Raw genomic sequence first — 21,213 nt, 5'->3', positions numbered from 1 at the left:
CTTCTCCGTTATGTGTCCGAGATTGAATGAATGCAGTAAATACGGTAATAACAAGCAATAAACAAAGCATAAGAAGATGCTAATCGATCCACCACCCTCACCGCACCCTGCTTGCTCCGATTATGTGGTCCGAGATGATGAATGAATAGGCAGTAAATAACAAGCAATAAACAAAGCATAAAAAAAGTAACTAAAATCATCAACACCACCCGTCCCGCGGCCTCTAGGCTTGCTCCGTTATGTGGTCCGGATGATGAATGAATGGCGTGTAAATACAAAGCATAAACAAAGCAATTAAAGGAAGAGCCTTAACCAAAGAGAGGCCGTCTGCATCTCTGATCAGGATCTGGGAAGGAGAACAATAAATAATCCAAAGTAAATCATAAATTAGAATATGGAGGAGTAGATAGAGCGGGAATGGAGGAGGAGAGAGATTAATAAAAAAATTACTTACTTGCGAATTGAACAAATGATTCGAATCTCAACCAACCCTAACAACCGATCTAGATCTAGAATGATCTAAATCTGCAATTGCTAACCCAGGCGATCTAAAACTTGAAACTTGAACTTGAATTGCATTACATAAAAATTAAATCTAAACATTGAATCTATAAATTTAAAATCTCACAACTGCAAGCAAAGAAAACTAGAGAAAACCTAAATAAACTCTATAAAAGGAGATCATATTCCATCAAAGGAGAAAATGTTCTTAGAGCTTAGTAGAAGCATTATTTCTCAGGGTTTCTATCTGACTCAGCCAATTAGGGTTTTGACGTAGTAATCGCGCCGACTTAGAGAGATCAGATGCATAATTCCACCGTTGGATTTGAGGTTTAAGTAGTCGTGAAACTCTTCTCCAAAAATCAGCACGATCGGACATCGGATGACCGTTCGATGAAGGGTTTGATCGAAACTGAACAGAGGCATTCAAAAACGGGATTTTTCCTCTTTTTCTTTTTGAATATAATTCTTTTTTCCTCTTTTTCTTTCTTTAATTAAATACAAGATAGGAAATAAGATGTTGAGGTATGCAAGGACTCTTTTCCATTTGAACTCTCTCAATAATATCTTTGTAGATTTGATTTAAAATCTCAGCCGTAGATCAGATTTGCCTTCTTTATCTCTTCAATATTTCGGAGTTGGCCCATAATCACACATCTCTAGCCCATCATGCTCCAGATCAAGTCCATTTTCGCATTTGAGAATTTGAATGGACTTCTTGATGTGTAAAAAGCATGATTCAAGCCCAAAACTCCAAATATTTGCTTAAATCTTGAAAAGTTCAAAAATCTGCAAAAACAACATAAAACTCAAAGTAACTCCACTCTAAGTTTATAAAATGCATGCTTTATGCCCTAAGATTTCACACATATATGTGCTCATCAGCAATCCCCAATGCCAATCCATCACTCCGTTCATTTAATATAAGCTCAACCGAAACACATCACAAACACCTCTCTTAGGTCGTTGAATTTCTCTGAGCTTCTTTACCAGAAGTCCTAAACTGGCTAGCGTAAGGTTGCTCTATTGGTAAAACTAGCACATTTTAGTGAAGAGGTTGGGAGTCCAACTATTGCTGATGGCATATATAAAACTTTAATCTCGTGTAAAAAGTGCATTTACACAATAAAAAAGAAAAACAAAATCCCTAAAGCAATGTTTATTTTTGGAATAAATATACAATGAGAAAAATTTTGAAAAAATAAACGTTTTCATGAAATCTCAAAGTATAGCTTGTTTGGTTCATTGAGGTGAAAAATTAATAGACAAGTTTCCTAGTTATGAATGTTGACTTGCTACAAACAGGTTCTCTGAGTATTTACTTTCTTAGTCTCCTTTTCTTCTTTCTATTTTTCATTATCGAAGAAAAATGCACTCGCGGATAATAAGTTGCATGCAATGGAAGCCAGCAAAGAGAAGGAAGGGGAAAGATGTGGCAACAAATGAAAACACTTCAGCAGACAAATGATTGTGGATGATATGGGGCGAAGGTGGTGGTGGTTGATCAACAGGGTAAAATTATAAATAGACATGGAAAAATCGCTATTTAACTATTTTGTAAATCAAAACTCAAATTTGTTTACTTTTGTAAATTAAAACATCAATTGGTTAGTTTTGTAAATGTAAATCCAACTATGGCTAATCATGTAATTTTCCCTAATTTGTGTTCTCACTTTTTATTTGTCCCTCTCTACTTCAGAAATCGTATTCCAATCAGACGGCATCATATCTCAGTGGGACCCACAAAGGCGTTCTCACTTCTCGGTTCCCAATTCCAAATTTCCAACCCACGGATTTTTATTTGCGGCACCAGAAGTCAAAAGCGGTTCGGCAATTTTAACTCGATACGACCCGAAACCTGAGACTCAGAAGCTAGAAGTAGAAGAGAAGAAGAGATAAGAGTTGAGAAGCTAGAAAATCTTACCGGATAAGAGAGGGCAAAACCAACCGGATTGCACCAGCGTCACCGGAATCTCAGTCTCAGACTCCATGACTTATAAACCCTAACGTCCATCACCTCTACCTTGGAATCTCAGAATCTTCAATTATTAACTTTGTTAAGCTGTTCTACAGCTTTCTTGCCAAATTCCTTCTGCAAGTCTGCATGAGTTGGAAAGACGAACGCAACTGGACCTTCAAGCCTAGGTACTTGAAGCATCCATGGGGTTGGTTATCTTTTCTAACTCACCATCTTCGTCTTCTATCGCCGTTTTTATTCAACAGTCTTCTTCACCCTTACCTTGTCCTCGAATTCGCCGTCGCGTCTCCCCAAGTCGATGGTTGAGTCGTTCTGCGGCTTCTTTCCCCAGGTTTGTGCTCCTTGCTCTTCCTCCCGTACTTTGACATTCACTTATTGGATTGAGCAGCAATTTATCTATTGTATACCAGTAATTTTTGGTGAATCAATTGCTTGGAGAAGCTAGAATTTTAAGTTCATCCTTACAGATACTGAAAACATATTGCTGCACTGAAAGCATATTGGTTGTATTAGTATTCCTGGAGTTAACATGATAGTGAGTTCGCATAATCGCATGGGATTTCCAATCTTAATAAAATGGTGCTGGCTTGGAGTTCCCTACAGGCAAACAGATTTGGTTAATGTGCTCGAATTATCTTCCGGATTTGAAAGTTAGCAGTTTCAGGGTCATAATCCCTGCCATATTTATGTGGCTTTGCACATATTTGTAAATTTGTATAGTTGAAAGCGGTACTCTTCTACAGGCAAACAGATTTAGTAAATGTGCTCGAATTATCTTCCGGACTTGAAACTTAGCAGTTTTAGGGTCATAATCCCTGCCATATTTATGGGGCTTTGCATATATTGTAAATTTGAATAGTTGAAAACCATACTCTTGTGCTCCAGGCTGAATTGTATTACTTCAAGGTGTTCCATTACAAATGCCGACTTACATCTCAACAGCGTTGCCACAGAGGAAGTGGTGCAAGATGAATTTTCGTCTGTTCCAACTGGGGGTTCGGTTCCTGTTGTTCATCTCAAACCAGAGATTATTGAGACTGAACCATTGAATTTACTGGCTGAAGAAACATATTTGAATGAGCTGTTGACAACATTACCAGTATGCCCCTTCATCATCAACCAATATCTGTTTTTATTATCCGTCAATTAGTATACTGTATTTATCCCCTGGACTCTTGTATTTGTATCGTTCTTCCAGGTTTTATCTCAGGAGGAGCAAAACACTTTGGCTGCCACTCCAGCTCACCCAGAAGGATTATATGGTAAGAGATATTCCTTATTCAGCATTTATCAATTTCAAAATCCCAGTTTATGTGTTTTGATCATATTTGCATATGTTGCCAAAATCATCATGAAGAAATATTTTGACAAGAATGGCTATGCAATTTGTATAATTGGCACCTGTAATCTACAGCACTGAAACAACTCGGTCTTATCCTAACTAAATGTGATTGGCTTGAGACCCATGATCTAATTTAAATGAAGTGCCAAGCGATGACTCATATGCTATTCAACTTGAACTGCTTCTTAGAAAAAGAAAGGTGGGATTTCTAAACATTTGGATGCACATTCAAAGGAGGTTAAGGCTCATTTAATGGGGTGCCAAATGAGATATCTCTTTGGAAAGCTTCAACTTGGTTTGATTATTTTTTCACTCTACTGTCATTCAGATTAGGTCAGGAGCACAATATCATTTTTTATCCCCTCTTTTGAGTTAAGACAATCACTACGCTTGTTTAATGCTCCCTCAGTCATTTGCACATTTAGCAAATACTAATAGACGTTCTTGCCTGTCGGATCTTTTAGTAGAGAACTAGTTAGGAAAAGAAGATTGAGAGGATGAGTTGGCTTCTTTATGACTTTCTTATTTATATCTAGGAAGGTATAGAATCTGGAGCTAGACAATTGGTCATCTATGGAGGTTGTTCATTCTGTATACATAAAGGAAAGTGAGAAAAATCATAGACCCATTCCATCTTGCTCTCATGCTAAAATGTGCTTGCATCAGCAATACAGCCCATGATAATAGAATGATAAATATCCAATTGTTGGCAAATAGTATTAAGGGCAGAGTAACAAGTAGTAAGAGACATGTTCTTTCGAGTAGTTTCATGCATGGTAGAAGATCTTGCTCTTGAGCGAGATCTTGACCGAGATGGCAAGATCCCAGTTGAGATGTGTGATTTTTTTGGCATCAACTCGGTGGCCCATCTCGGTGGGTTTTAGGGTCCTGGTTGGGCTGAAACTTGGCCTTAGCCTATTTAAGGCCCCTTTTAAACACACTGGTGGCCTTGGATTTGTAAGAAAACAACTTTAAGTATGATTTCTAAGTCTAGACATAGTGTGAAATCGAAATGCTGTAGGATTGGGGAATGTCAGGTTATAGAACATGTAATATAGAACCTTTAAGGCATATAAATGAAAAACAAGTGTATCAAATACATCAAATAACTTAAATGTCATCAAAATTCCATCTATATGACCATATGAGTATCACAATCTCGACTCTTGAGAATATAATAATAAAATTATACAACCATTAGAAGTTCTATATAAGTCGTTAATTCATAAGTTCATAAGCAAAGAATAATTGATCTTTCTTTGGTGTTGTTGATGTGCTCAGAGTAGTTGCAAGTGAAAATCCAGCTGAAATCCACAAAAAATTGGCAAAAATTAAGAGTTTCAGTGAGATATGGGGCGAGATATCCCATTTCGCAGAACTCGAATCCCAGCTCATCTCTGTTAAGCAAAAAAGCAAGATAGCTGAGGTCTCGTGAGATCTCTCACCATGGTTTCATGAACTTGGCAATGAAGATCATAGATTTGTGGATAATTGTTAGATTGCATTTGTCTGTCGAACTACTCCCCATATTTCTTTGCAAAGCTTAGAAGACAAATCAGGGACTGATTGCAGGTTCAATAGAATCTGCAAAAATAAATAAATAAATAATATAAATAAAGGCATGACCAGTTCTACATTTGCTAAATGCTAACTACGTATTCTATGAAGAGGCCTTGGTTGCCATGGGTGTTGCTTGCTAGGTACCCCAAAAAATGATTGCAACAAATATTAATCAACATGCCCTTTACCATGTAAGATAATTGGCGCCATCCGACTTTATTAGACCTGTCTAAAGGGATGGGTTATGCCCACAAATCTCAAGACAGCTCCCCATTACATCCTGACTCTCCCTAGGGAGGTGCCACGATACCTAATTTTTGTCAGAATTGGTGTACCAACACAGACAAGAAATGGTCTGCTTTCAGAAAGGCACAAAAGATAGATAGGTCTAGGTTTGTCTTATCATAAGCACATATGATAGCCAAGCACTGGGTGACATTGGCTGGAAAAGTCAGATGGAACTGGCAGAGTGCCATGGTAGGGGATGTAGGGGCTAGCTAGACAGGTTGGGGCCTAAGCTAAGAAGGCAAGGGCAAGGTAAGGGCCTTAACTGGACTGGTATTGTCACTTGGGATTGTAGGGTCTTGGGCAGAGGTGCTGGATCCCAGGGGCTATTCGGGTTGCCAGGTTCTAGGTGGAGGTTGCAGGGGCGAGGGTGCGTGGTGGAGGATACATGGCCCAAGTGGACATGAAGAGGTAAGGCAGGGATAGGCAAGGGCTGCAGCCATGTGGATCTGCAGGATGCTGGTCTGCATGGTGGAGGTTGGCTGTGGTAAGTAATGGTAACTGGCAGTTCGCATGGCATGCTTCATATCATGTTGAATCGACCATGGTTGGCTAAGTGAGGAAGGCCGAAACCTTTGCTGCAGTTGGTGGTTGAACCTTCTAGTGGTGGAAAAAAAATCTTAGTATTGGGTTCCGAAACCAAGTTGAAAAGAGCTTTGTCAGAGAATGATTTGGTTTTTCAAAATTGATACTGGCCTTTCTTACTTATAGGGAGCATTCAGGATTGCAACGGTCAAATAAGGAAGGCTAGACTAGGCTGAGTAATAGTCTTCATCCTAGCACACTTGATCATAATTCTTTTTCTTAATAAAATTGCTGCTTCTAGTCTTTTACCATATTTGATTAGCATGCCAGTATTTGTACCTCCAAATAAGAGCTCTGCCACTTCCCTTTCTCCTTTCCCATTTTCATCTGTTTTGTAGTATTAGATGGCTACAATACGTATACCATGTCTCATGCCTTTGTGAAGCACACCTATCAAAAGTAGTCGTTATTGCATGATAAATAGCTGCTGACCCTTTTTCCTCTCTGGGATTCCTTTTTCTGTTATTGTGTCTGGTTATCATTAGATATTCATTGCTTCATTAAAGTGACATGCATGTTTCTCCCTGCTTGACACTACAGTAATGTGGTTGTCTGGCACTTAGAGTCACATAGACTGGTCTCTGACTTGGATTTTTTTCCCTGAAGCATTGTATGCCAGTTGCTTAGCTGGTAATTTGGTGGAGCAGCTCTGGAATTTTGCTTGGCCTGCTGCTGTTGCATTGCTTCATCCAAGCCTTCTACCTGTGGCTGTTGTGGGGTTTTTCACTAAGGTATACATGTTAGAAATATGTATGAATTAACATGTACCCGTTGCAACAAAAGGAAATCAAATCCTAACGAGTTCTATCTTAAACAGCTTGCAATTTTTATTGGGGGGCCTATGGTTGGAAATCTTATGGATCGATATCCTAGAGTGCCAACATATAACTTTTTGAGTTCCATCCAGGTAACACTTCAATTATATAAAAGAGTACTTTACCATGGGAATCCCAGTTGAAAACTCATACATTTAATTTCTGATATTTCCATATCTGTCAGGCAGCTGCTCAGTTGGTATCTGTAGCAATGATAATACAAGCTCATAGTATTCCTCCCTCATCAGCTTCGTCTGTGCTTCTACAACCTTGGTTTGTCATGCTAGTGTTAGCTGGAGCTGTTGAGAGGCTGTCTGGCTTGGCCTTGGGGGTTGCCATGGAGCGTGATTGGGTTGTGCTGGTAAAGCAATTGCATGCTGTGTTATTACATTATGTAGGAGTGGTCTTTACTTGTGTTGTTTATTTCCTTCTGACATAAGTTTTTCTGTGGCATATAGTTAGCAGGCACAAATAGGCCTATTGCACTTGCTCGAGCAAATGCTATTATCAGTCGAATTGATCTCCTCTGTGAGGTGCTTAGTGCTTTCCATGATTATTTAAAATTTGAGGACTTCCTCGAGGGTCTAATGATACCTAAAATATTATTTTATTTCTTTTATCTTCTGTTATTTGACTATGTATGAAATAGATTTAGAATATCAGCGATTGGTTTTCCTTGTGTAGGGTTTCCAATATAATACAGTTTTGTTTTACTTCTGCTCCCTTACTGGCCGCAGATAGTTGGTGCATCACTGTTTGGTTTGCTTCTTTCTAAGTATGACACCGTTACCTGCTTGAAGCTTTCTGCTGGCATAATGATATGTGCACTGCCTGTTGTGGTAATTTCTTTCAATTTCATCCATTCTGCATCATTTGGTTGGATTATGGATTATAAATTTATATTGCCTTTTGTGGTAAATATTTTTTCCAATTTTGCTTATTTATATTTCACCTTGCAGATTCTTCTCATGTGGCTAACTAATAAGCTCTCTACTGGTGTTCTTGATCGCTATAAATGCCCTCAAACTTGTGGGAAATCTTTCACTGGGGAATCCTTGTCTGATGTGGGAAATATAGGTGGAATTTGTCACATTGCTTTCATAATTTAACTTAGCGGCAGTTGATTTTGTCATTTTATTTCTGATGCTGATCTTTTGTGTACTCTGTGGAGATAGGTATGGATGCAATCAAGAAGGGGTGGACAGAGTACAAACAGCAGCCTGTTCTTCCTGCAAGTTTGGCTTATGTGCTCCTCTGTTTCAATGTTGTCCTTACTCCTGGAGGATTAATGACTGCATTCTTGACACAGCAAGGTACTTTCTTGACTTCTGATCTGTGCAACTTTGCTGGCTAGCTTCAATTCAACATACAACCAAATTGGAAGCCTTGGTTATGTTGGATTCTTGTGTGAAGGCAAGAAACTGGAAGACTTTGTCCACCCGATCTTGCTCATACCACTCAATGAGTTTAATTAATAGTTTCTTAGTAAGAGTTACAAGTGACTTTGTTCTATGGTTTTCCTATGGTCCAGAATAGAACTGCAAGATGGTGTTTATAAATTGTCTTATTTGATGCCCATGCGTATGTCAGATCCAGGAAAATCTGTTTTCCCCATTCATCTTGTGATCTGCTGTGAAATCCTATCCTGATGTTTCTGCATTTCCTTTCTTGTTTCTTCCTTTTTCTCTGAAAGATTCATGATTTGATTTCTGAGCCTGTAGTTGGCTGTTATCAGGTTTAAATCCATCAATCATTGGTGGATTTAGTGGATTATGTGCTTTCATGGGTGTTGCTGCAACATTTATTTCAGCAAATCTGGTCAAGCGGCTAGGCATTTTGAAGGTCCCTATCTTTCTATAAAGACATTCCTATTTTCAATATTTTCATTTTTTTTTTCAGTTCCTTTCCTCATTTGCAATTATTTCCCTGATATGGCTTCTTGTGTCAGGCTGGAGCAGCTGGGTTGGTATTTCAGGCTTCACTTCTCACTCTAGCTGTTGCTGTATACTGGAGTGGTTCTCTTTCCCAAAGAGTGCCACTACTTTTCTTCCTGTGTTTTATTGTAAGCCTCTCATGAAACTTTTTCTGTTCTAGTGGAAAATTTGATCTTTGGGATGTAGTTGTATGATTTAGGAATTTATCATGCTAACTCGGAGTTGTCTTTAACTAAAGATAGTGTAGTGTCTTTACCTTAACATTAAAGAAAGTCTTAGCCATTTATGGACCTTTGGAGTTGAACTGAAAGTTTTTTGAGGTTAGACTAGCACAGCCTGCACAGGGTTCACCAAGATCCTGTTGATAGGTGTTGAAGCAAGAAAGGTGGGTCAATGCCCATATTCCCAACCATATTGATTTTCTTTTCTGAAAGATTCTGATCCGCTGATTGAATTAGTTTCTAAATTTCCTGCTGGTAGCACTTATAATTCGAAGGGAGGATAGACTTGATAATCTTTATGATATGCGCAATACCTTGGATTCTTCTACATTGGTTACAAGCACTGCAAATACAGAATCTTCCATCTATTTTATTTTAACCTCAGTTTTTTCTTGTATGCTTGTATTTGAATTGATTCTAGATATTGGATTGGAAATAAAAGCTAGTTCTAATGTCTGTCTCTCAAGTCTGGTGTCTCTTTTATTCAGTTTGATTCATGGAAATTCTGACAACTACCGAGTTCCTTAGGAGTTTTTTTATGTCATGGTTGAGAAAATGAATTGTCAACCAAGTACAATTTCATGAGCGTCACACCGTTCTCTTGTACAGCATGAGTGGATTTAATTCCCAATCGTAACTGTCCAGTTTTTCCTGGTGCAGGTATTGTCAAGATTGGGTCATATGTCATACGATGTTGTCGGAGCTCAAATTCTTCAAACTGGAACCCCAACTTCCAAGGCAAACCTAATTGCGACGACAGAGATTTCAGTGGCAAGCCTTGCAGAGTTTGTAATGTTGGGAGTAGCTATAATTGCAAATGATGTTTCACATTTTGGTTTTCTAGCGATGCTCTCCTTATCATCAGTGGTTGGGGCAGCATGGCTGTTTTGCCGATGGCTATTGAATCCAACAGATGAACAGAGAAGGCTTTTCTCCTTTGATCCTCAATTTTGATCTTTGTGTAACTACACTTAGTTTACCTTTTCACTGTGATTAGCAGTAGGAAGATCAAATATCCTCACCCCTTCCCCCCAACACAACACCCATACGATGCTGTAGAAAATATTTATCCAAATTCTTCAAAGCTGATTGGCTGTATACGGGGATCTTGAGGCTCATGGCATTTCCACTTTTCAAGCAGAAAATGCTCTGTAAGTTTGGTATGTGTTCTCATTTTCGGAATGTAATTATTAATTCAGAAGAGAAAACATTGTTTGGATAACATGTTCAAATAAAATGCATTCTTCACTTTACCATGTTCAAGCATTTCATTGAACGCCTGTTTCATGGACAAGGGTTGGTCATATTAGCCCAAGCAATGGTAGAACTTGATCTTGCAAGATGCTTAATGCGTAAGACCACTTGTGACTCCCCATGTACTAGTGGATTTGAGAACAATTAGGTACAACGGGTATAACTGGTGAGGAACCCAATAATACAGATCTGTACGCCCTGTTGGAGAATCTGTGCAGCACCTGAAGACTGTCAAGAACTACTGTTAAGAACCCAGATCCATTCTTTAGAACATCAAGATTCAATGACGAGTTTACCTGTCAAACAGTGTTCTGGAACATTTTCTAAGAATGCATTATCAGATATAGACTAGTGCCTAACCTAAAAACTCAAGTGTGAGTGACTGGTCCTTTCCATTTTTTCTCTTTGTGTTTTGAACTCAATTCTAATGACTTCCCTCAATTGTTTTCAGCTTATTTAGATGTTGTCCATCAATGCTATAGTTCTGTGGTTATGGTACGAGGTGTTAAACAAAACAAGACATGCACAACTGTTATTGGGCGTTGTGATGTCTTCTCTTTCACACTTCATGGATCAACATTCAGAACCTAGTGGTTGGATCTGGGCCCAACAACATATTCTTCAGGCAACCACCAGAAAACACTGCCATCATCAACATGGAGTAGCTGTGGTGAACAATGACTTCTGCAAAATTCGATATGGTATGGTCCAGCACGGTCAAACTGGGTTCATGTTTTACAGATCAAAGTTCATTTTCCTGTGTCTAATCCAAAATGGTATGGTCAAGCATGGTCAACCTGGGTTCATCTTTTACAGTTCGCAGTTCATTTTCATCAGTTCAATCTTAGCTAAGTTCTAACTAAAACATGTGAGCAGGAAGATGTAGGGTCTAACACTCTTAACCATCATCAAATTGGGACCTTTTGTCCCATTTGAATGGTTGTTTTGTCGTTCATGTACATGTTTCTGGGTAAAGATTTCTTGCCTACCCAACTAACCAAGAGGGTTTGCATCAATAAATGAATTTATTTTCTTACTTGACATCCAAATTTAGCTTAGAAACCGGTGACCTCTTACAAGTTACAACCGATTCAGCAGAGCAGATGGGTAGCTTTTGTTAGTTTGTTTGTTTCCCAAGGTCCATTTATTTGTGATTGATTTGAAAGGGTGATGAGTTAGGTGATGTAATCACTACTCATCATATCATATCATCAAAGGTTAGATGTAAAATAAGATTCCAGATGGCAGAGAAGCAGATGAGAGATGAGATAGGTGTACGTGAGTAAGCTGGAAAAACTTTCAATCTGGAAATGAAGTGAAGGAAAGAGGGCAGAAGAAAAGGAGGAGGAGGAGGAGAGAGGAAAAAAGAGGAAGAGAAGATGGTGGTGGTCTTCAAGTGTCAAATCTTTGGTCGCTTCAATCGAGAGAAAACGAGACATGCAGCAGTAGAGCCAGGGGTCACCACCCGCTCATGGTGGGGGTAGAGAGAGAAGCCAGAGAAAAGAAGAGAGAGAAGAGCTTTCATTATGGTTTTGGGAATGTTGATTGATGGAAAGCAAGAAAGAAAGAAAGAAAGAAAGATGGAGAGATACATCGATAGATAGATGTCTTTCAAAGTTACGATGTCAATCACAGGAATCGATGCACTACCGCCGTATTCTCTGTATTTATTAAACCCACTCAACCGGGGTTCGGGTTTTCCGGTTCAATGAACCGGCCCCATTGGATATCCAATTAAGTTGGATCATCTTCTGTGATCCCAAAGCATGGGTCCTCTATTTGTTAGAGTAGATGTTTGTGTTCTGTTTTATGCTTCACTACCACCTGAGTAGAGTTTGAATGTTGAAAAAAAATGAATATGAACTTAAATCTTGGTGAGCTCTACTCATAATTTAGAATTCATGCCTATGTGGGCTATAATGTTATTGATTCTAAGTCTGAATCATTAACTCGTCAAGGTAGAGGTCTGTGCTTCCCTTATATTTATCTATCATATAATAAAAACAAGTCTAGTTTTGAATGTTCATAAAATGAATCATATATTAGACTCTCAATAGATCTCGTACAAATCGAGTCTGGATCATCTCCCCTGACAGGGAGCCGACAACTTATAGAGGGCTTACAAAATTAAGGTAATGAATTTAAAAAATATATTTTATTATTTTATATTTTGTAGGTCCTACATAGTTTGTAGTTGTAAAGCTGTCGGGGGAGCACAGAGTGTTCCCCGTCAAGGGAGATGATCCACACTCATAAAAACCTTTTTATTTTGTGACGGAGAGAGATATAAAGAGAGCATATACCTCTACCTAGCTAGACAGATAAAGGATCAAGACTCATTGACTCCAACTCATCTATATTCCATATAGAATTTCAAGAAATCTAAATCTAGGTCGTTAATCAAAAAACATGAAGGTCTCCATGCAATGAGATTCTTATTTGACGACTGTTGTAATGTTGTGAATAGGTGAAAAACCTTGAATAAACAAAAGACTATGCTTTCATGTATGAGGTCAAAGTTTAAATCTCCTAAAGACCAGAGGCAAAGTCTGCCTAGATTAATTAGATAAAGCGCCCCTAAGAATATCGTCTAAATGCGCATAAGTTAGCTCGAATGAACTATAAATAAAAAATAAAAAAAAAAATAAATAAATAAGATGACTAACATAATAGTAAATATCAGATAAGACTTTGTAACCAACGGTCGGTAATTCTAATGAGAAAACGGAGTGTTTCTTTACATATGACGATAATAGAAATGGTAAAAACTTTGGATGCATGGAATTCTCTCTCCCAAAAAAGGTGAAACCCCACCCTCACTTCAGAGTCCCACTCAACAACTGCAGGAAAAAGCCAGAATTCCTGGTAACAAACTAGCAAACCAAGGAAGATATTCAAAGAAAAATAGGTTTGGTTAGGAAATTGCTTTTAGGGTTCCTACCTTAAAGCAAGCTAAGTACATTGAATGTGAATACTAAAACAAAGCATGAAAAAAAAAAGTGGGTATACCTCCATGGATGAAATCAAAAGTCACCTCAAGCCCTTGTACTTATAAATGTGTTTTATAGGTATAGGCATTCAGTAGTGACAGTCTCTTACGCAGAGATGGTAAGAATACGGTCAAATTTTTTTTTTTCACACATCTATTTTCCCTTTCTTCTTATTTATTAAAACATACTAGAAGAAGGGGAGAAAAGAGAAGTCTCAATGACCCCATTAGATTTGAGGACGTATATTATCATGCATAATTTGAAATCTTGTATCGATTTTAGAAGATAACTTGTGTTAACATATTTTGATAGGCGATGGGCATGACCTATTTTTTCGAGGTTTTTGGTGGAAGCAGAGGGCTCTAATTGAAAGACTTGAGACAATGGATCGATTAACATTGTATAGATATTTACCTTACATTATAGTGCATATGGGTTGTATTTAAAATGGTTCATTTTATAAGTTGTATATTAATCAAGTATATATCAAAATCCTATTGTTAATGACTAAAATGGTCATTTTATGTTAATGACTAAAATGGTCATTCTATGCCTTCCGGTTTGAATCCACGGATGAACGGTCCGACTAGGTTCGTTACCTAAAAAGGTTCGATCAGGCGACTCATGGTAGGAACGACCATGATGGAAAGTACATCCGCCTAGCATGATGAGGAAACCCTATAAAGGTAAACCCTTATCATCTAACAACGGGGGAAGAGAGTCCAATAGGTAAAAGAACTTTTAATGGAGTTACTTTCCTAGAAACAACTCGCAGTAGAGTCACATTCTGGATATAACTCTACTAACCTACATTATATAAACACCTCAAGTAAATGCTATGAGGTAGGTATTCATATTCTGTGTGATCAATTACTTGAATTCTCTATTGAATAGTTGAGATCATATTATTGGTACTAACTTGCTCGCCGGAGACGTACCTCGACCCCCCAAGGTCGAGCTCGTATTGTGCAGATTCATGACAGGAAAGGACGAGCGAGATTCCGTATCAAACACCTATAATCAAATTTAAAAATCAAACTTTCAATATTAGGTACCAACAATATTGATAATCAATACAACCAATATAATACTGATGTTTTAACCTTATGTGTAACTAGTCATAAGCAGCCAAATATAAAGATTTATGAAATCCTGGTGTCTATTTCTTAATGATTAGTTTTCAAAGCAAGATCCATTTAAATGTAAACTAGAGATATTAGAGCCACAACATCATTACTTCAGCTTACTAAGACTAGATGTGATGGGAAGATGAGACTATTGGTCACAATTTAATTTTTTTTGGGGTAAAATATGAGAGGCTCTTAAGGATTGCTGATGTGATGATCTGATGATTCCTCAAGTTATCATGGTTTGCACACCCAGAAACCTCCCCTGCCTTTTACTACCAAAAAAAAAAAATTTCCCTGCTTTTAAGCAAGCAACTGGGAAAGCAAACTGTACAGTCATGATCTCAGTCATGATCTCACGGGTCTCATGCTCTCATGGAACATAAGACTAATTAAAGAATGAGTACTGTCAACAATGTGGTGGAAAACCCAGAAAGAGTGAAGAGGGAGAGGAGAAATTGTGATTAGGCCCTTTTCCCATTGCAGGGAAAATCCCAACATTTTGAGAGAAACAACACTAACCCATTTCCCAAAAACTTAAAATTTTCACAAAACACAAAACCCCACAGGTCCCCACGGTTTCCCAGGACACCTTGAGAAGGGACATTTCTAGATCCACATCAATAAACCCTTTGAAAGTTATGAGAGAGAGAGAGAGAGAGAAGAGAGAGAAACGATTTCACATCCATCAATCGCCAATATATGTGAATTTTCTCTCTTTCTTTATTTGGGTCTTCCTCTTTCTTGAAAACCCTAGCCACCAAACCCGAACTTCAGACCCTCCTAAGGCCATGGCCTTCCATCATTTCCCACAATGGAATGCACCCACCACCCTACCATCATTTTCAGTTGGACAAGTGAGAAAAAAAGAAGCAAAGAAACAAAACAGAGTAGTCAGTAATAAAGAAATTTGTTAGAAAGAAACATGAGATGTGTTTAGTGCCTACACATATTCCCATGCACACACACATACCCACTCGGTTTCTCTCACATCTCCCCAACCTCTCCCTCCCCCTTTGCCCCTCCAAGTCACAGTCTCAACAGTCAAACTCCCATGATTTTACATCACTTCTGAATACTCTTCCAGTCTTTCTATGATTCTATGATTTCTATCCATGTATAAATATGTTTTTTAAGATTTACTTTCATAAAACAAATATATCTATCGATACCACCTTCTGTTTTTTGTTGGTTGACACAGTAATTTCGACTTGAAAGCGCCCATCTTTTCGTGTCTGGAAACACTGATTTCTGATATCTCACTTGGCTTGTTCATGTTAATTTTGACCATCTATTCCTCCCTCTGTTACTGGGTTTTCCTCTTCAAATAGGTTGTAGATTGAATTAAAAAGGTGTGATAACAAAGAAGGATGATGGGATCCTTGGAAGGTGAAGTGGTGAAGAAGGCAATGTGGTTGTATCCAAAGGTTTTGGGCTTCAATCCTTCAGAGAGATGGGGGCACTCAGCCTGTTATTCCAACGGTGTCATTTATATTTTTGGGGTATGTATATTTTGTCGACAAATCCACTAATTTAATCTTCTTTCCTTTCTTTTCGATTCGTTAAGAAGCAGTGAATTCATCTAGAACATGCTGAAATGATTCTGGTCGGTTTCGGTTAGTGGAACAGAATTTTACTAGGCTTTGCAGTTTCTGTTTTCTTTGTTCACCAGTGTTCTTCAATGATACCATGGATGCTTAATTCTCCCGCCGTTGGTATCCTATTATTTCAATGTTTTCTGTCTTTAATCTTCTTCAATTTACGTATTAATTAATTTCTTTTGTTATGCTTCTTTGTCTTTGATGTTAAATTGGAGCAAGACTATCCTGCTTTTCCCATCTTCTTCTCTTTTTGTGTAGTATAGGAAGCACAGCGTTGCTTTTATGTTTTTATTCATGGTTGCTAGTTGACCTTTGTCTTCAGGGTTTTGATCTATCAGAATTCAGGACCTCTTCTAAAGCTTTCTTTCGTTGCAAAATTGAAGGATTTCAGAATGTTATTGAGCTTGATGGAAATTTCAGATTTCAGTTTCTGTCTCTCTCTCCCCCTGTGGTGGCATGAGCAGTTCAGTTCCTTCCTATTACTTTAGTCCCTCCAACCCCAACGCCAAAACCCCCCAAAAAAGTCAAAGAATAATAGGAAGATCGCACTTGCTGATCTTCCTTGTAGAATTCTAAGGTTCAATTAGTCTTTCTATAACTCTGCTGCCCCTTTACCAAAAAAAAAAAAAACTCTGCTGCCTTCTTTCTTTTGCCTGGGATCCTAAAATGATTGAATTTCCAAATTTTTTGGGAAACTTTTTAATCAACACAGATAGATTCCTGTTCTCAAAACCCTCAAAAATGCGGCATACAGTGTAGAACATGAGACACATTACTTCTCCCTGATCTATATCTGTAACCATTTAAAATTTTGTGTTCTGATGTTGTGGTGGGTGGTATAGGAAGAGATTTGTTACATTATGGACAGGAGGGTGGCTGTCACTTAATTTGGGCCAATTTGGTTTTAGGGTACCCTGGGATATCCCTATCTAGACTGCAGTCAATATCCCTGTTTCAGAATCAAAATTAACATTTTTGGCTTCGTTTTTCAGGGATGTTGTGGTGGGTTGCACTTCAGTGATGTGCTTACGCTTGACCTTGGAACCATGGCTTGGAACACCCTTGTAACTACAGGCCAACAACCTGGCTCAAGAGATAGCCACAGTGCAGTTCTTGTGGGACACAAGATGATAGTATTTGGGGGTACAAATGGTTCTAGGAAGGTAAACGACCTTCATATATTGGATCTTAGGACAAAAGAGTGGACCAAACCCAAGTGTCAAGGGGTTCCCCCTTCCCCACGTGAAAGTCATACTGCGACAATCATCGGTGATGATAAACTGGTGATATTTGGGGGCAGTGGTGAAGGTGAAGGAAATTACCTGAATGACTTGCACACTCTAGATCTCAATGCAATGATTTGGACTTGTCCTGAGGTGAACGGTGATCTTCCAGCTCCTCGGGACAGTCATACTGCAGTTGGAATTAACAACAATCTTCTTGTTTATGGCGGGGACTGTGGTGATCGGTATCATGGTGATGTTGATGTTCTCAATATGGATACATTGGCTTGGTCGAAGGTAATCCATCACTCTTTTGGTACAAGTTAAAACATGAACCCTCTTCTTACCAAAAAAAAAAAACATGAACCCTCTTTACATGCATTCACACACAAAAATGACCTTTGGTACTAATGTATTTCATTGGACTCATATGTTTGAAATTGGTTCCTTGTAGAATGTATGGCCTTCTGCTTGTAGCTTACAAATATTCAATTTGTTACAGTTGGTAGTCCATGGATCTTCACCAGGAGTTAGAGCAGGTCATACATCTGTAAATTTTGGGACCAAGGCAAGTTTAACATTTCAAACAAATATCAGCTAGGAGTTGTGAACGGAAACTCTGGTATATGGGTTAATGCTTAGCAATCTCCTCAATTTATTTGCAGGTTTATGTCATTAGTGGTGTTGGAGATAAGCATTACTATAATGATGTATGGGTCTTGGATGTTAGTACATGTGCATGGAGTCAGCTTGATGTAGGGGGCCAGATACCCCAAGGGAGGTTCTCCCATACTGCAGTAGTTTCAAACTCAGACATTGCCATATATGGAGGGTAAGTTGGGTTCTCATTTCTGCCAGAGTTCTCAAAAGATATTAAAGGAACAAAATCGGTACTAGAAGGGCTTGAGTCATTAATGTTCTGTTTATTTCTGTTTGTAATTTGCAGGTGTGGAGAGGATGAGCGTCCTCTTAATGAATTACTCATATTACAGCTTGGAGGTGAGCATCCCTATGGTCGTTACAACATTTCCTTGTGTAAGATATTTGGCAACCAGTGGAACCAAGAAAAGAGGAGGTTTCCAAGGGTCACTGAGAATAAGTGGGTAAGAAATTCAGAAACATAAGAGTTAATATTCAAACTTCTGTTAAAGATTAGTTCACTAAATGGAATATATGAAAACTTATTATTTGCCTTGTTGCAGAAAAGCATGATTGTTGTGGATAAGGGGGAAGTAAACCTGAGTCCTCTGGAAGCGGAATCTGAACCAAATAGCTCTCTTCTGTCTAATTTAGGTAGTTGTAAAATGATTTAGTGGTTGTTTGGTTTTGGTATATTTGTACGTGGACAGAGAAATTTAACACTAACAAACCATCACTGCCATACATTTTATTTTTCTTCAGATATTGTTTATCCAAAGAGGAGGAGAACAGGGGACTTGAAGGGCAGGGAGAGTGAATCAGAACAAGAAGAACATTCTCTTTCACTCTCCCAGCAGTCATCACCATCCCAATCTGATCAAGAACAATACCCAGTTCACAAACACTCATTCTCTGCTCCTGACTCTGTACCAGGCCCATATGCCTTTGGATTATTTAAACATCGAAATCAAAATGCAAGCAATTGCCTCTGTAACAATATTGCAAATAACCAAGTGGATCAGAGAAATTATGTCAAAAGAAGTTCCCAAGGTCTCCATTTCATGGGAGAACATCCAAGACAATCAAAACCAGAAGCTCCTGGACAGTTTCTTCACTTGGTCCACAGTGGCGGAGAAGGAGTGCATTGTCAGGCAGCAGAACAGAAGCCCTTGGAGACAATGCATACCTTGGTAGGCATCCCTGTTCCTTTGCAATGAAACATTCCATGTGCACCACTTTTAGTAATTTCTGATTTTGTTGTACCACTCATGCTTATTGTTCAATTTACCTTCTCAGATTGGCTCTGAGATCCGGGGAAAAGTTGATGGAGCTTTTGATTCCGGGTACCTGATGACCGTGAATGTCAATGGGATGATCCTTAGAGGGGTCTTATTCACACCTGTATGCCCTTACTTGAAATCATCATAGTTTCTTCGAAAAACCTGAAACTTATTTCTGGCTAACTTATTCAAACTATCATTGCAGGGACCTGGTGTAGTCTCAAGAGGACTGATCCATCCACAACATTCATCAACTCAAACTAATCCACTCCCTGCCTCTCAACCATATCTGAATTCAAATCTCACAGGTCCAGCTTGTGGTCGAAATCAGCAACTGACATCTGCTAGACAAGAATCCGGTCGTCAAATCAGACAAACTCAACCATCTCCAGTTAGGGTTACACCATCTATGGCTAAAGCTTCAAAACTTAATAGTGATCTTCAAGGGGTGGTTCTAACACTTGGAGGACCTGGAAGTGGTCATGGTGGAACTTAGGCAGCTGGAATCCCCCGGTATGGTGCATATTACTGTATCACGTTTTCAAACGCTTGAGTAGTTTAACAAAGAAACTAGAATTTCAAAATTCATGGTTTGAGAATCCAGAGTTTAGCAAGTTAGTTTCATATCAGCTTCACTTAAGATTCCTCTGAATCTCTGACAGCTTGTTTCCCTGCATTTCGCAAGCATTGAGAGTTGTAAGAAGGTGAGGATTGCATGAAACATGCCTTGGCTGAAAATGCTGGATTCTGGCATAAATATAAGGATCTGTATATGTACTCCCACTGAGGTGGGACTGATGCGAATAACTCGCTCAAGCGTTTTCTTTATTAAATTTACTAATGGGTTCTTCTGACAATTCAACTGGCACCATTCCTGATACGAAATAGCCTGGTTGTTTCCTAGATTATTTACACTTTGAAGTTCTGCAGCCATTTTATTTTTTGGATGAATGAAGAAATTCAACCAAAGGCGAGTGAAAGAAGAGCGCCGCGGGGGGGGGGGGGGGGGGGGGGGGGGGGGGGGGGTTGGTTTGCAGATTACAAGAGGGCACACAAGGGGATGGGAGAGGGAGGAGGGTCGAGGAGAGTGGGCGAAAGGCCCAGAAGGGGAAAGCCGAATGAAGGGAGCTCGCATGGGTCTTTCCTCTTCACTAGATTGGAATTACCATGAGTTATGTTGAAGGGAAGATGGGGTCTGACTAAGTTGCAGACAAGGAAAACCTTCCATTTTGCAATACTATGATCTAGGGAAGGGGTGGGACAAAGAGTGAACGTAGTGGAGCCATCAGTGGAAGGTTGGATTAAATGGAGAGGTCAACATTTGCAAGGATATACCACCATATAGGTGCCCCCCCCCCCCTAAATCTTTTACCACTTCCTCTGCCTGGAGCCTCCTCCGCTCCCCTTCCACCTCGGTCGCTTGGCCCCTTTAGTTTAGTTTAAAGGTTACATCCCCTGCCATATCATCATCCTTTGGAGAGCTCTCAACCTCGCCTTATCAATCCGAATCTGAACCCGAGAAAAATTTAGAGAATGCATCCGAATTCGAATCTAGAATTTTATTAGATATTTGATAATCTGATCCATTAAACTATTCCATTATTGATTGATGATTGTCATTTTTTTTATTACTGATTTTCGAATCCCACTATTAGCCTCTTTTTAGAGAAAAGTGTTTAACACTTTACTATAACCGGATAATTTCAAATTACCCGTTTCCAAATTTGATCATCATATATTTTTTAGAGAAAAAATTGTTGAATATTTTATTTTATTCGAATAAATTTTTATCCGGATTTATCTGATCATATAAGAAAATAAATATTTTTGGTAAGCAGACAGAAATAGATATCTTTGGTAAAAAAAATTCTAAATACA

General features: G+C 38.7%; 2 protein-coding genes across 2 annotated transcripts; both read left to right on the top strand.

The window, feature by feature from the left end:
* Nucleotides 1-2,337: 2,337 nt before the first annotated feature.
* IREG3 (iron-regulated protein 3) lies at nucleotides 2,338-10,527 on the top strand. The gene is made up of 13 exons (XM_089165770.1): nucleotides 2,338-2,810; nucleotides 3,365-3,578; nucleotides 3,678-3,741; nucleotides 6,858-6,982; nucleotides 7,069-7,158; nucleotides 7,251-7,427; nucleotides 7,525-7,599; nucleotides 7,804-7,905; nucleotides 8,026-8,143; nucleotides 8,242-8,379; nucleotides 8,802-8,908; nucleotides 9,015-9,128; nucleotides 9,882-10,527. The coding sequence occupies exons 1-13, from the start codon at nucleotides 2,662-2,664 to the stop codon at nucleotides 10,173-10,175; spliced, it is 1,767 nt and encodes a 588-aa protein (XP_089021896.1). The 5' UTR covers nucleotides 2,338-2,661; the 3' UTR covers nucleotides 10,176-10,527.
* Nucleotides 10,528-14,945: 4,418 nt separating this feature from the next.
* On the top strand, nucleotides 14,946-20,215 carry LOC149008516 (uncharacterized). The gene is made up of 9 exons (XM_089165952.1): nucleotides 14,946-16,094; nucleotides 17,186-17,713; nucleotides 17,919-17,984; nucleotides 18,082-18,248; nucleotides 18,363-18,519; nucleotides 18,619-18,709; nucleotides 18,818-19,245; nucleotides 19,352-19,456; nucleotides 19,541-20,215. Exons 1-9 carry the CDS (start codon nucleotides 15,963-15,965, stop codon nucleotides 19,829-19,831), a joined length of 1,965 nt encoding a protein of 654 aa, XP_089022078.1. The 5' UTR covers nucleotides 14,946-15,962; the 3' UTR covers nucleotides 19,832-20,215.
* Nucleotides 20,216-21,213: the final 998 nt, after the last annotated feature.

The sequence above is a fragment of the Hakea prostrata genome, chromosome 8, assembly GCF_041222555.1.
Source record: "Hakea prostrata isolate BN-2017 chromosome 8, UWA_Hpros_2, whole genome shotgun sequence".
NCBI classification, from domain to species: Eukaryota; Viridiplantae; Streptophyta; class Magnoliopsida; order Proteales; family Proteaceae; genus Hakea; species Hakea prostrata.
Note: the sequence above shows the minus strand (reverse complement) of the source record. Positions and strands in the feature narration are given on the sequence as shown.

Excerpts from the sequence above, each read along its gene's own strand:
- IREG3 (XM_089165770.1), top strand. The coding sequence starts at position 2,662 with ATGGGGTTGGTTATCTTTTCTAACTCACCATCTTCGTCTTCTATCGCC. Across the intron at positions 7,600-7,803 it reads GAATTGATCTCCTCTGTGAG|ATAGTTGGTGCATCACTGTT; the intron begins GTGCTTAGTGCT and ends TACTGGCCGCAG. Across the intron at positions 8,144-8,241 it reads GTCTGATGTGGGAAATATAG|GTATGGATGCAATCAAGAAG; the intron begins GTGGAATTTGTC and ends CTGTGGAGATAG.
- LOC149008516 (XM_089165952.1), top strand. The coding sequence starts at position 15,963 with ATGATGGGATCCTTGGAAGGTGAAGTGGTGAAGAAGGCAATGTGGTTG. Across the intron at positions 16,095-17,185 it reads GTGTCATTTATATTTTTGGG|GGATGTTGTGGTGGGTTGCA; the intron begins GTATGTATATTT and ends TTCGTTTTTCAG. Across the intron at positions 19,246-19,351 it reads TGGAGACAATGCATACCTTG|ATTGGCTCTGAGATCCGGGG; the intron begins GTAGGCATCCCT and ends TTACCTTCTCAG.